Below are 15,423 nucleotides of genomic sequence, written 5' to 3'. Positions count from 1 at the left end.
TTCTTGTTTGTGAATGTTTCTTATGATGCTGTTAATGAGCCAGACTTAGAAAAAGAATGCACTTACTGCATTTGTTCCCCAGTATTTCAGACTGTGCGGTATGAACGAGCACTTGTAGATGCGTACTTTTCCCAGATGAAATACCGGCAGTTCAGAGTAGTAGACACACTCACCTCTGACTCGGTGGTGTTCATACAATGTGCTGCCTGAAATATTAGCAGGCTGAATCTGCAATGTCAGGCAGAAAGTGCCTGAACCAAAGTGACTTAAGAATAGGCTGTGAGTCAGGGCCGGCAGCTCTGGTTTCCATAATAGATATAATTAGAAGAAATACAGAATGTTAGGTTTTGGGTTTTTTTTTTTTAATAGGATGTAGGGGGAGAGAGACGGGGGGGAACCATCAATTTGTGCGTCTGGATGCTAAAGAGAAATGTTTATAAGTGATTAGGTGAATTTGCTGATGCATTCATTAGAGAAACTCCCATCAGCGGCTGGGAAAGTGAGAGGAGCTGTGAACAGAGAACAAGAGGCAGCTCATAAAGGCAAGTGAGACTGAACGGCAGCCAAGGGAGAGGAGTAATCGGCAGGGCAGCGCGGAGGCGCTGGGCGAGGACCACGCTGACATGCTCCCTCTGCTTTTTGTTTTTTCTTCTCTTCGGAGGCCCATCAAGCGACTCCCCTTTTGTGCTAATCTGAGCAAGCAAAAAAAAAGTTTGCTTAATTAAAAGCCTGTCTTTTCTTCCTTCTCTAAAGGGGCCGGAGGAAAATAGCATGCTCTTCTGAGGGAGAGGGAGGGCTAGGAACGCCTGGTCGGGTCTCACCCCAACAATCCCGCTCACTGTTAAGAAGTAGGACAGTGAGTCAGTTCATTCAAGTGGATGCTGTTTATTCAATGGGACATTCTTCCTGTAAAACTCCTAATAAAACCATAGCCTCGCCTACACGGTGGGGAAGGGGAAAGGGTTTTGTGCACAGACTGTTTATTTACAGACGCTTTCTGGAAAAAAAGGTGAGAAGAAAAAAGGAGGAAAGGAAAAGGAAAGTAAGGTGCAGAGCTATAAACAGGTTTGGGAGCAAACCGGGGCTGGTACAGTCTAGCTCGTCACGTTTTCCGTCATATATCCCGCTCCTAAGCTGTTACAATAAACCTTGCCTGCTAAAAAACAAGCAGTTTGCTAGAGCTTTCAAAACAATTGTTTTGCTCTGGTTATTTGCAGAGTACAGGCGGGTGCCTGAAGCTTTTATTCCTGATGAGAACTACAGATGCTGGCCATCTTACCATCACAAGGGCTGCCTCCTCTCTGTGTTTGATGTCAACGAAGCCATTGAGATCTGTGACAGCTACTCCCAGTGCAAAGCTTTCGTCCTGACCAACCAGACCACTTGGACAGGTAGGTCGCGGATGCCGTGGAGCAAAGGAGCAGCTGAGTCACGTATTCTGGCTGCTTTAGGTGCTTTAATACAGTTCAGGGAGAGTGCCACCCTGGGCTGTGGGAGCCACCACCAGCAGCTACAAGTTTCTGAAGCTCCAGCTGAGGTGGTTTGGTTTTTGGTGGGGCTTCTCTTTGCCAGCTGTTGGGGGAGCAGGCACCTGCAGGCAGGCTCAAAGGAGCTGGCATCAGAGGGCTGCGGCACATGGACCATAGGTCTCCAAACCATGCCATCCGAAGTTTTCTTTTACAATACAGCAGCAGAAACGACAACAAAAGCCTGTGACCTGGTTTTGCAGTTGAAGTGCAAGACATGGTCCAACATTTGGATTTAAATAAATCTTTCCAATCCGTATTGGTTGTCGTGGTTTGACACAAAACCAAACAGGTTCTCCTGTGCGTCTAGCTGGGATTTCCTGGCTGGTGTCAGAGATGCCCTGCCGCTGGTGGGAACACTGTGCCTCTAGCAGTAGGGCTTTGGCTGAAGGACAGCGAGGAGGGAGGGTTTAAAACCAGGTAGAAGTAGAACTTCCAGGGGAAAATCCCATTTGCTACCACAACTCATTTTCTTGTCTAACAGAACACACTTGTTGGAAAGAGCAATATGCTTTCCAAAAGGTCTGTGGGCCTGGCAGTCCCAGTGGGGTTCCCCTGAAGGCAGGCAGTCGGTGCCGATTGACATCAAGCGGAGAACTGGCCCCGGATCGCTGCTTCTGCACCAGACTTGTGCCTATTTCAGGCAACTCCAGACCAATCTGAGAAACAAAAATGTTACGAGTCTATGCTAAAAATCTCCAGTAGCTGCAGGTCTGGGGTGGCTGAGGGTTTCGAAGAGCCGAATGCTGCAGCCGGCTCCCAACCCCGTGCCCCTTCCCTGTGTTCCCAGGAGAGCTGCGTGCCCCACAGCCGGCCCCGGCCAGCTCGGCTCACAGTGTTCCCCTGCGTGCATTGCGACCCTTGAAGGGTAAAGAAAAAAGACGTGTTTGTGTGTATAAGTTGCAGCAGACCAAATCTGTGTTCTTTCACAATATTCCCCTGAGATAAAACCCCCACTGAAGTCAGGGTGAGTTTTTCTTCTGTGTGTCATCTCCACACGTGCAGGGCTGTTTCCCTGCCTGTGATTGCCATTTTCTGCTGGGGCCAGGCTGGCTCCCCTGCTCCTGTGTTAGGCGCAGAGGCTCAGCTTTCTGTCTGTACATCTGCGATCACAACATATCTTAACCTTAAAGTCAAAATTTATCCTGTGTGCAGCTGAGTTGTGCTTAGCTGAGCAACATAAATACACACCCAGGCCAGGCTTATATACATGCCTAGCAGGTCCTCAACTCTGAAAGCATCACAAACTAGTAGAAACTTTAGACAGTTCATACATTTCAGTGTTTTAGGCACTGTACTGCTACGGCTTTCTGCATTTCTTTGTGCTTCTGAGAGGTTTGAACAGAGACTTCCATGGAACCTAGAAAAAACTGATTTATATTAACCTTGCCTGTGGTGAACTAGTGACTACTAAGTCATGTCAGACTACTTATAGTCAGATTACTGAAGTTAATTGATATGCTAAAAAACTAATTAATATGACACAGGGAAATTCATAGGAAATTTAGAGGAGCTCCTGTCTCAGGTTGTAATATTAAAAGCAAATGAGACATATCAGTAATATTTCTAGTCTTATTTATCATTCCCTTTAGTGTGCTGTTCTTGATGCACGAGCACTCGAGTCCCTGAAACGTGCAGCACGGAAATTTGCTCTGTAGTTGAGGCATCCTGTTTGCCCTGGGATACTTTTTAAGAAAATAGAGTTATGGGAGCCCCTAGAGAAGCAGCTGGGAGTAAATAGCATTTAGTTTTCTGAAGTTTAGGGAGAGGGAAGGTAGAGGTTGAATAGCTGTGGAAAACCTCTCTGTGGGCTCTGCGTCATGGAAGGGCAGTGCCAGTGAGGGTGCGTGGGACGGCACGTACTCGTCGAGAGGCAGGGACGTGAATGAGATGCCGGGTCAGTAAGCGTGGGGAGATACAAGAACTGTGCTGCAGCTCCCGCAAACACCGCTGAGTGAAACCTCACCAAATTCAGTCCCCCCTGGCCTTGGATGTATGTGAGGCAGGTGCCTTACACTGCCCAGGGTGTTATCACTTGCTGGCCGTTTCTGCATGGGTAGAAACCTTGTTCCAGCTTGTTTAAAACCCAGAGCTATGAAGTGATAAGCAAGAACTATTTCAGGGGAAGTCATGTTTAACATACATTGCACTGATCACTTTTGCAAAGATTCGAGCATGTGAAGACGATGCGGCTCCTGTACAATCAAACCAATGTCCTTCATTTAAGCCCTGAACTCAAGCCTGTTGTTATCAGCGGGAGAGTCTTTAAATACTCTTTTAAACATCATGGGAAATTTGTATTAAACTCTTCAGACCTTTCCTTCATTTACCATGTTAGCTGTGCACAGCCGTATCTTAACCATAATTAGGAAAGAGTAAACATACTGAAAGTGGAGGAGATTCTGTGTCATTTTAGACGAAAGCATTTCAGGTTTATACCAGTTGAAGTTAAGAGAGAGTTTTCCGTCTTGTGTTGCCTGAAGAATGCGTAGGTTCAAGAAGAATATGAAATGTCAGTGTTTTAAGGTAGGCAACCTTCTGCTCATAACTTCTAATTTTTTTTTTTCCTTACTCTGCCCCCTTTCCTATTTGGTGCAGGTCGGCAGCTTGTCTTCTTCAAGATGGCCTCAAATCACATCATGCCTGATCCTGACAAGATAACATATGTGAAGGTGACAGACTGACACCTGAAGTGGCTCAGTGTGATGCGTGAGTGACAAGAGCTGTTTGTGTGTAACTATAGGCAGCTGTTAGGTAGAAGGCGGCTGTGGCCAGAGAGATAATTGCACTATTATTCATTCTAATCTATAGAGTGCTAAACAAAACTTTAAAGAAATAACCTGCATGACCAGGATGAATGTGCAATAAAACAACATTTTGAAAATGTGATTTTTAAAAAAAAAAAACAAAGGAAAATACAAGATATGATACACTGTTAGGGTATAACGTTGGTTATAAATCAGCTGGCAGCTCTGGCTTTTCTAACCAAGGTTAGCATAATGTTTCTGACCTGTACATGTGCATACAGGGGTGAAAGTTGATCATTTCTGTGGGAAGTCTGTATCCTCCACACTGATATTTATTTGGGCACGTACAATCACAACAGAGTAACTGAAGCATATCAGTTTGTAAGCTGAATAGCAAACGTTACTGAAGACAATCAGCATTTGTGTTAAAGCTATCGAATACGCAATGCTGGCGTATTTGTCAAAAGGAAGGAACTGGTTATGTTTAGAATTGCAAGACTGCAGCTAATTTTCATTTTTGCTTCCAATGTTATCATAAAGTTTCATTTTTAATTTAAAAGAGCCATTTTGTCGGTCTAGCAAATCACATAAGCATATGAATAGTCCCACTGAAAGGCTAGGGACTTACCCAAGTGCCGAGTGCTTTGCTGAATAGGGATAGGCCTAAGCATATGCTTACAATTAAGCCCGTGCTTAAAACTTTTGTTGAATCGAGTTTGAATTGTTCAGGAAGCCACATCTTTGACAGACTGGCAAAACAATCCAGCTGGTGGAACAGTACTAGTTTAATGACTGTCTTGCAGTTATTCGTATTTTTTATCATCGAATCCTTGGTTTTCTAAGGCACCGCTTGCTAATTCTTAGAGTGAATGAAGCAAATGACCTTAATAATGTCAAATGAATGCTAGCCTTAATTATATATAAAGTGCGTTTTACAGGCATGGTGTGTCTAGAGAATTTGCTTTCAGTGAAAGCAATAAAGTAAATGCTAAAGTGACCAATGTCATACTGTTTTGTAGTTTGTACAGTCAGGAAAAAAAAAAAGTGCTTTTGTTTCTCAAATAGTTTATTTTTGTAAAAAAAAAATAAAATAAAAGATAAATACAATTTCTTTCCTACTTGTTTTTTGTGTGTGTGTGTCGCAAATAAATGCGTAAATCCAGTGAAGACTTAGACATAATGTATTGTACGTAAACTTAAGCCTGGGATATGTTTTCCAGGAAGGAACTGAGGTTGTTCCAGTGGCTCTCAGTGAGGGGTGTGTTTCTGGGGTACGTGGTGGCTTTGTCTATGCAGTCGCCTGTCACAAAGCGAGTGGCTGTTGGAAGACAACACTTGAGCAGCCCTTCCTACTCTGTGGTTTGTGTCACGCTGGTACCAGTCTTTCAACATTTGAAAGGGGCGAGGATGAGAGCAGAACCTGAAGGAGTTGCTCATGGGGCTAACTGGTGTATTTTCTTTGCCAAGGAAGGTCAGGGAAGGAGAATAGGAGAGCCAGGGAAGCTGGGCAGCAGTTGTGACCATGCGGGAGAGATGGTCTGTCCGACGGTGACACCGTCGGCAGCCCATCTCGTCTCACCATGGTTTCTCTGAGGTCACTGATACCCTAATGACTTCTGGCAATTGACTGAAATGACATGCTGTAACGGCCGTAACTCACAAATTATCAAACTCCCAGCCGTAATAGCTCAGCTGATTGTGTCGCCGTGCACTTAGGAACCCATCAATCATGCTGTGGTAATAAACAAACACTACAGATTCTTTTAAAATTGCTACATAAATCATGCCAACACATACTGCACAGTTCATTGAAGTGATATGGGTTGTTAGCACTGAGGTGCTGGTATGTATTTTGAAAGTCTTTAACCTCCTGTGATTGCTCTCCTGTTAGGCACTGTACACTGTTCCAAAAATACTCAGCGTTTGAAAACAATGTGAATGGTTAAATTCTTTAGCTGCATTCCTAGGTAAAAATATCAACATTTAAAAGAAAAAAAAAAAGATATCCAGGGTAATTCTTTAATGTTGTAGGCAGGTAACTTAGGATAATTTCATTCCATCGCTTCCCGCGCACCAGAAAAAAATGCCTCTTAAGTCAGGAATTGTTTATCCCTGGAATTAAACAAACTTGCCAAACCAATTTACATCAGCTTTTGCAAACAGAGATCAAGTAAGCAAGAAAGAAACTTAGCTGTGGGCCAAGAAGCTGGATTCTAAATTTCAGCAGTAATCAACTTTATACAGGCAGTTTTATAACTTTCCAGTGGAAATGCTGATTAAAATCTTAATAAGAGAGGCGTGATACTACAATAAGTGAATTTAAGAGCTGTAATAAGTGCTGGTAAAAGTCTGAATTTATGGGGAGAAAGTGTCTTTGGCAGCAGTGGGTCTGATTCAGCAAAGTGCCTGGCTGGTGCTTGTGGCATGGAAGCCCCTGAGAAGCCACAGAGATGAGGAGGAGGAGGAAGAGGAGGAGGAGGAAGAAGCAAGGCACAAAGTGAGCTGGCAGATCCAGGCCAGCCAGCCTGGGAGCTGCTCCACATTTTCTGTGGAAAAGGCATTTCTATCTGTTTTTTCCCCCTAATGTTTTGACTGCTTTTTACATTTCCTGGCTTCCTCAAGCCACAAGGTAGAAATATGAAAGAAGACACCCACAGGGCTTTAAACGACTGATGTCTGTGTGCGCGCATGCACGTGTGTGTATGTGTATACGTATTTATGTATGTGTCACTCTGAACAGGGAGAGCTTATTTCCTCAGTGAAAAAGCAATTGGCTGTGCACAAAATGAAGTGCTAAACAGGATGTTGAGTTCATCTGGAGAAGTGAGAGCTGTGTGAGGCGGTGGGTGCTGCGGCTCTGCGAGGGGCTGTGCTGAACGTTTGGTCCTGTCCAGCACCGCAGTGCCCCAGCCAGGCTGCGGCTTGGAGACCTCCAAGAGCTGCCCTCTATCTCCGTGACGCTCTCGTGAAGGGGTGACACTAGCCCCACCACTGGGAACAGACTCCAGGCAACGAAGCGGGCACTGCTCAGCATCACCTCTGACCCAGCATCCCGAGGGATGTAGTGGAGGCATGCTGAGATCTTTGGTGTTTGCTTAGACCAAAATAAAAATGTGTTCTTTTATTTTTCTGTATCTTGTCTGAGCCTACTGTTTTCTCTCTGGTCATTTTTCAAAGCTTTCTCCCCAACATCAATGCATCTTTTTAAGCAGAAAGCTGAGGTCTCGTGTATTCAGCTTCAGAAACAGGTTGTTACAACTCGTATCACGTGTAAGAGCTGTGTGGTGAAACTAGTGATATCACCACGAGCGTTCATCACCCTGACAGAAAGCCTGAAAACAAGCGGGCCCTGTTGCCAGCTGAGGAGCTCAGGTAAGTTTGTACAGAGAGTGAAGGGGGTTGGATGGGCTGCGAGACATTGGTGAAGAGTTGCAGGAGAGACGTTCTTCCAGCATAAGATAAAGGAGTTTAGTGTAAGTGCAACTACTCCTGACATGCTTTGCCCTGCCGCTAGCCATTTTGCTTAGTACTTCTGTCAGCCGTGACCACCAAGCTTCCCAGATGTGTGAGAAGGACGGCCGAGTAGGGTGTGTGGCGGGGGGGCGGCAGCTTGGAAGGAAGGCAGGCCTTTCTATCACCAGCTACTCTGTGTGGTGTGGTAACTGCTGTGGAACACTCCTGGAGCAGGACCTGACCGTAGCAGGTGCACAGTGAAGACCTTAAGACTTTGCCCCTGCCTCTGAAATTCAACTTAACAAACAATGTGTACTCACGGTAAGTCAATGCAGCCTTGTGTTCATACCAGGTGAGCAAAGGCGTAGACTTAGTGACTAATCAGTCAGTCGCAGACAAGCATCCTGACAGGCGTAGCTACCCGCGTGGCGCTCTGCTGCGGCTGTGGAGAGCCGAGCCCCAGCAGCTCTCCGCAGGGCTGCCCTGCACGGCCGCCCGCCGCAACTGACGCCCGGGGACGTGCGGGAGTCACGCGTTACGAGGAGAATTGGAGAGGGGCAAAACATATACCATTACTCCACTTCTAATGGTGCTGACCCTATTAATGCTTATAAGGCCCCGCGCCTTCATGCATTGTTGCTATTCAGAGCAAAAAAGACACTTTTGTTGATAATAATTTAGATTAAGCAAATGATTTAGAGGACTTGTAATTCAAAGCATATGGAAGGTGATAGTCAACATCCAGAGATCATCCTATGTTGCCTGTCAGAAAGGAATATATGATTATGGGAATGTTCAAACTTTGATAGGGAGAGGCCTATCTTGTATACTCTAGCACTGAATTCTTTGAAGACTAACTAAAACCTACTACCGGGGAGAAAAAGAAAAAAAAAAAAAGGAAAAATGGAGTGGCAAGACTGTTTTTCCAGGAAAACATATCCTTAACCTTTTGGTCAAAATGCGAAACGCTGTTGAAAGAAGGCAAACAGATTTAGGTTGAAAAGACTTGAGTGAAGTTTTCATCAATCGACTGCAGAAAGAAGAAAATAGAGCTCAAAGAAGAGGAAGATTCGTGAAAAGCAGGCAGTATATAAAGACTTTACAGCCATACTCTGCTTAATGCTTTTCAAGATATGATAATTTGATCCTTTTTTTAAAGAAAACATATATTTTTCTCTCTCTGAGTTTTAAGCAGGAGCGAGACACATTGGGCTGACTGTGTCTCAGGCACGCAGGGCACATACCCTTCCTTCAGCACAGACATGGACCGTGGCATTTTAACTCTAATAAGTTGCTTGCAAGTAAGTACAAGTGATTTTTTTCTTTTTCAAGTTGACATGGATGCTTTTAAGAGCTGTGTTTTAAAAATATGAAGGAAACAAAATGTTGTATCTCTTCCCTTCATAGTTGCATGCAGTCAACAATTGCCTTTGTGTAATTGGTGCCCCACTTCCCCATACAAACTGAGGGGAAACATAATTCAGTAGGAGACACCCTCATTATGAAACTGTCTTTGATGTCAAGCCAGAGGGCAAACACCACATTTATTAGAAATTGTGACTTGTAAACAAAAAATCCCTGCTAACCACAGTTTTTCAGCAAATGACCGTGAGGCTGAGAAGGAAGACTAAACTATCCAGTGGCTACTTGAAATGATAAAGCCAGAGTCTGATCTTACTTAGCTTGATTTTAGTTCAGTTCATCCTTGATTTATGTTCATACAAAACAGAATCAGACTGTTAGATTTTAAAGTAGCTATGGAGTAGGTGCTAAATAAAACCTGCCTCTTGGACCTAAATGTTTGGAGCGTCTGTGAGGAAAAACCCCACTGATTTTCCCATATGTACGCACACGTGTGTGCGTGAGCACGTGGGTAGGTTCCTGTGAGAGTTAAACAATGATAACATGAAGAATTCCCTTACTTCAAATGGCAGCTTTAGCAAGACACAGTAAATTAAATACATACTATTTAAGAAATAATCTCAGGAAAGGAATAAGAGTAAATAAATGTGTAAATACACGTTTACACGCACTGTTTTACAGGTATAATGCCATTCTTATTTATCATCCTTGTGCTGACTTCAAGTATGCCCTAAGAACAATTTCCAGTTTTCAATATTACAAGTACCTGGCATGTATGAAGATAGCGGTACAAATTGGTATTTACGAATTGCAGCTTTCTATAAATACACTAGAAGGAATGTGGAGCAGCCAGTCAGACAAACAGATGACCAGGGGCACAGTGGCACAGTTAGAAGTGGGTATACTTAACGTTTTATACAAGACTTTGGCTTTGTGCGTGTTCATGACCTATTAAAAACCTTATATGACTTACTAGCAGGTCTTACCTCATTCTTGGACACAAGCTGTTGTTCAGTGTGGACACTACTATTCCTATATGTTTTACCATCCTTGCCTTTAGTCCCAAGAGTGACAAACCTAAAGCTTGTTTGAAGAATGGAAATACTTCAATGAAATGTCAGGTTTTCATTTGCATATGGTTCTGATTTCTGATTCATTATAGAATTTAGATAAAAGACAGCTCTTAAGCAGAGAGAATATTATGGAGGCAAAAAATAATGCCTGTTTTATCGTATAGGCAATGAGTTTGCGAACAGACTCTGCACAGTCTACCTGGAGAACTGAAAAGTTCAGTGACTTAGATTGTGGGTCAAGGTGGCAGATATGAAAAGAAATCACCATTTTTCTGCCTTATATTGCAACATATGTTCCATGACCTATAATTATTCTGATATACAGTCCATTTCATCAAGACCGAGCTCCTAGAATCATGTGTTTATAAGGGAACAAACTTTTCTTTGCTACTTTTTACCAACTATTAAAGAGTATGAATAAAAGAGACCTCTGTAAGTGCTATAATCTCGCGATTCAGAAACCACTGTAGTTGTGGTGCGACTGATTCTGCACAGCTTCTTCGCAGTAACAATCAATGGACAAGAGTAGGCGACTAAAATTAGCAGTAATTCCAAAGTGGATGTTGATGCTAAACAAAAATATCACAGGATGGCAAACATATCTCATTCTAAAAGTAATAGGAAAGGGGCATGAGAACTATATTAAAAAGTGTAAGTTAAAAACTATAGTTAAAAAGGTGTAAGAAAAACGGAGATGCCATTCATACAACAAATATTTGTATAATTTGCTGTGAGGGAAAAACAAATATGCAGTACCAAAAATTCCACCCTAAATCTCAGGAAGAGATTAACACCCTTACCTCTCTGAAGTCACCAGCTCATGTAATATCAGTTCTCGGTTTCTTTGGTACCCTCTGCAATTTATTTCTGTCTGAATTTCAGCCTTCCAGTTTGAGCTCAGAGATGGTGGACTCCTTGTGTGTGACAGAAGGAAACTGCAGCAATGCAGTGACTGCTCAACCAGCCTTGGTTCTTGCTTCGTGTTGCAATTCCCTCACCAAAGTTGCATAGAACATGCCTTTAGCTTGCTTGGAATAAATTCCTTAACTACTAGTGTTCCTAATAACTATGGACTGCTGACAACAGCTACATTTCTCCTATGATGAGATAAAGCACCCTCCAATGCCATCTAGTGATGCTGATAGAATCTTTTTTCAAAAACCTAGATCTGTGCGTTCCAAGTAATTTCTATGTGTGTGTATCTATGATTCTTATGCTTTCATAGCAAACCCAGAACAATTTTTCTTCAACCAATTTCAGCAGTTTTTACTAAGTTACTCAATTTATTGTATTATTAGTATATTGTATTTTTGCTCCTTCTGAATTGTTTGGCGATATAAGAGGCCACTGAATCTGCTCCAGCTGTCACCTGGGAAGGAAAGTTATTTGGTGCCATATTCCATGTTGAACACCTTTAATTCAAACTCTACCACTGGACCGCGTGAAACTGGCTGTTCAGTACCTTCCAAGGGGTATGCAGCTCACTTTAAAGCAGAGCTCCAAATGCAGAATCCTGTAGAAAAATACTAATAATTAAAAACCTGCACATTATTTATTGTAGCAAACCAAATACGAATGGTATCAAATTTCTGCTGCCATGTCCTCTCGGAGCTGTTGAGGCTGATAAGATTTCATACAGCCACAGAAAATCTGGGGAACGGAACACAGAGGGGATGAAGGAGGGAATGGCAAATTTGCTGTGTTTAATGTATTGGACACCATCTGTATTTTATTCAAATAGGGTTATATATTTTGTGAAAATAAAAACCAGCCTCATGAGTCAGTGTGTGCAAGGCAGTCACTCGAATATCTGTAATGGGAAACATGTTTTAGGTTGGAAGTTGCAAAGGGAAATCAAATGTTTGAAGTGTCAAAGTTGGAAAAATATAAAATACGCCTGACACCGTAGCTATTGAAGCCAAAATGAATAAATCATCATCTCAGGAAAGAAAACCCCACCAAGCTCTTGGCTATAACCTTCATTTTCCTACACTCAAATAAAATTACATACAACCTGATAATTTAACCAGACTTGTCAATAAGAACTGATGGCTTCAACAGACACTGTCACTTCATGCTTCAGTGTAGACTTCAGAAGCATCCAATATATTATCCAAGAAATAAATTTAATGTCAAACTTTTCTCTTTAAGTTGATAGATAGAAGAACCTTACGCAGTGGAGCTGATGCAAAATATGTCATATTGCAGAACACTAGAGTAAAATGAAATTAATGCCAGCTCAGTAGTTTATTCCCTGTGTACGGCTTTTCCTGAGCAGTTATATAAGAAGTAGGGCAAGCATGACTTCCAAGAAGGAATTTGAGAAAAACTTTGAGGTTACAATAATAGGAGCCTGAGGTTACACTCCAATTTCTGGTACAGTCTCGGTATAGATTCTGGTCAAGTTTTAAGCCGTTTTCTCTTCATGTTAGGCTCAGTGTCATAAATGTGATTTACAAACATAATAGCACCTTTCTGTGCCTGTCTGGGGAAAGTTATTGGGACATAGTGTTTTCTGGCTTTGTCTGCATCAAGGCTTTATTTGTAACAAATGAAGCAGCTTGATGGAGAGATGAGAACACTGCCTGTTTAGCTGCAACTTGACATGCAATGATTTGGGCAAACTGAGGACTTTCGTTTAGTGTTTAAGATGCATACATACCTATTTATTTATTTGTCAGAAGGGAATAGTCTCTGGAAATTGCAAATCAAAATAACGCCTCATTTTTATTTGCTGAAAATAACCTAGCTGGCCTTTCACTTGCTAAATATAGATTTGTTGGTCTGAAGCCTCTGCTGTGCGTAGCCTTAGCTGAATGCACTAGTGAGGGAAAGAGGGATCGGGACTGGCTTCGGCATCCCCAATCTCTTTTACTCTGGCCCTAGGTACATGTTGCAAAAGGCCTTCATTACCTGTTTGGGCTCTGTACAGGTCTCAGAGGACTGTAGCCCCCCTGGGAGAGGTTTTAGGAGTGATCCACCTTCTCCACCCCCTCTTAATTTCCTTCTCTTTCCCAGCTGTGACCCGTAGCGAACAGTGCAGCTTCTCAGCCATGGTTTTACGTTGTGAGAAAGCCCCAGCTTCACCACGCGAATTACGTTTAGAGGTAAGCTGGACTTCTACGGAATGGTGCCAGGTGAGCAAACTGGGCAGATGATGCAAACTCCAGTACTTTCCCCCACACTAAACAGCAATTAGCTTTTGAAAGGTCCTGTTGGCTTTCAGAGGATCACGTGAAGTTAAGTATCCAAAACTGTGGTCACACTGAGAGTCTGCCACCCAGGTAACTTTTGCCTGCTCCAAAATGACCCTGATGGGTCTGACCAGAAAACCAGTCACCCCGTCTGCGATGTCTGACAGTGGCCAGCAACTGAACCCGAAGGAAGGAGTAAGTATGGACCTGACCCTTCTTCTGACACTCTCCTCCTGTCTGTCAAGCAGCAGTTCAGCATTTCCATGAGGTTAAATTATGAAACCAACTCCAGTCATTATCTACAAGAGTGTCATATCACTTGTCTTGGCAGCTGTGGCAAAACCAGTATCTCCTACTTTGAAAATAAATTCAGCTTTGGCTTGGTGCATATACAGCAGCAGGAAATCCTTATTCTGTGACTAAGTGCTTTTCTATTGACATGATATCTTAATTAAATCTACAAATGGAACACGTCTTAAGTGTTTTCAGTAATTTTTTTTCCTCTGTGAATTACTTTCAATATTTGTTTGTCAGCCAGAAATGCGGTCCAAAGGAAGTTGGAAACAAAGCTCAGCTTAGGATCTTGATATTAGCACATACAGTCCACATAAGGCCATTAAAAACATATATTTAGCAAAACCTCAGCCTCCACAAAGAAGGCAGGGCTTTTCACCATCCTTGAATATTAATGTAAACCTCTAGGAGCGGATGATATTGCTAGGTGTAGATTGGAATTTTTTCTTACTCACCTCTTGAACAGTTAGTTATGAAAGTTCCTCTGCTGATGGAACTAAAACTATGCAATGCTGCATTCTTTTTGACATATATTACTATTCTATAGATCTGGACTAAATAAGTTTCTGCTTTTTCTGGATATAGCTTGTAAAAACAACTGAGGCAGATTCAGTGCTATCTGATCCTGTAGTGCAGGATCTCCAATCTCAGTTGCTCAGCTCCGGTCCACAATTACCTTGTTGAATGAATGGATTATAGGTTGAACTAATTCAGGAATTATGGTTAGGTAACTGAACGCTGAATTTGGGCTATTTCTTTCAGATGACTATGTGGACATGAAATATCTAATGTGTCTATTTTTTTACAACATTGCTGTTAAATTCACTGCTTGGAATGCAAGTTTTAAAGCATGTACAAAATTTCTCTTCTGAGGTCACCTGTTAATCAAATGTACTTACTAGAAGACATTTATAGGCATGAAATCGTTATTGTTTTCCAATCTCCAATTGCACTTAATGTGATAAACTTGAAAAGCCCAGTGATCAAAGGTATTAATTACTCTGTTTCATACACTGAATACCTTTGCTGTACATGAACATAAGAGATCCGATCCTCTTTTCAATCTGCATGAAGATTTTATGAATGATTCTTTATCTCCAAATGTCTACGTTTCAAAGTTATAGTTACCCACCTTTCTGGTAACTGAAGACGACTACTAAGAACAAAATACAAAAGGCTAAGGAATTGGAAAAGCTGAGATTCCCTTACTCTTGAGAAGAATTTGTATCCTATCTCCTAAGCCAGAAAAATGTTTGTGAAAAACTGCAGGAGTACAGAACAGAGAGGAGGAGAGAGTGAAGCCTGTCTATTTTCCCTAAACTGTTATGTTCACCCATGGGACTCGACTCAAAAAGCTTACTGCTGTCACGTGAGGTACATGAGAGGCAAAGGAGACTTAAAACATTTACATTATAGCTACTTTAACTTACCTTTCTTACTCCTTTTGGTTTCTTGCTCTCTATCATGTTATAATATAGCAGTTGTATGTGAACTGATGGCTTAAGTCTGTTTTATGAAAAGGTCAAATTCCCAGTGCCAACCCATCCTTTCTGAACTGGACTGCAAAATGAGGGCTCCTCATGCAGCCTTTGCTCTCTGGCTAGTCCTAGCCCAATACAAACAAAGCCATTGACTTCACCATGCCTGCTCGTATGAATAAGGCCTGTACGATACGGCCTGTACGTTCCAAATTGCCTCTTTTTTTTTGTGCCATTCACACCAGGGATTAATATCTGTGGGAGGCTTTTGTGAAGCCTTCACCCTCTTGCCCTTC

The 15,423-nt window shown here is 42.4% G+C and overlaps 1 protein-coding gene across 1 annotated transcript in view; it reads left to right on the top strand.

Annotated features, from left to right (window-relative positions):
• PKDCC (protein kinase domain containing, cytoplasmic) overlaps positions 1 to 5,357 on the top strand; it is a 36,822-nt gene extending 31,465 nt beyond the window's left edge. The window contains exons 6-7 of the mRNA XM_054821734.1: positions 1,218 to 1,391; positions 4,125 to 5,357. Of these exons, the coding sequence (XP_054677709.1) occupies positions 1,218 to 1,391; positions 4,125 to 4,210 (260 nt within the window). The 3' untranslated portion in view covers positions 4,211 to 5,357. The remainder of the gene's footprint in view (positions 1 to 1,217; positions 1,392 to 4,124) is intronic.
• Positions 5,358 to 15,423: the final 10,066 nt, after the last annotated feature.

Source organism: Grus americana, chromosome 3, assembly GCF_028858705.1.
Source record: "Grus americana isolate bGruAme1 chromosome 3, bGruAme1.mat, whole genome shotgun sequence".
Classification (NCBI taxonomy): Eukaryota; Metazoa; Chordata; class Aves; order Gruiformes; family Gruidae; genus Grus; species Grus americana.
Note: the sequence above shows the minus strand (reverse complement) of the source record. Positions and strands in the feature narration are given on the sequence as shown.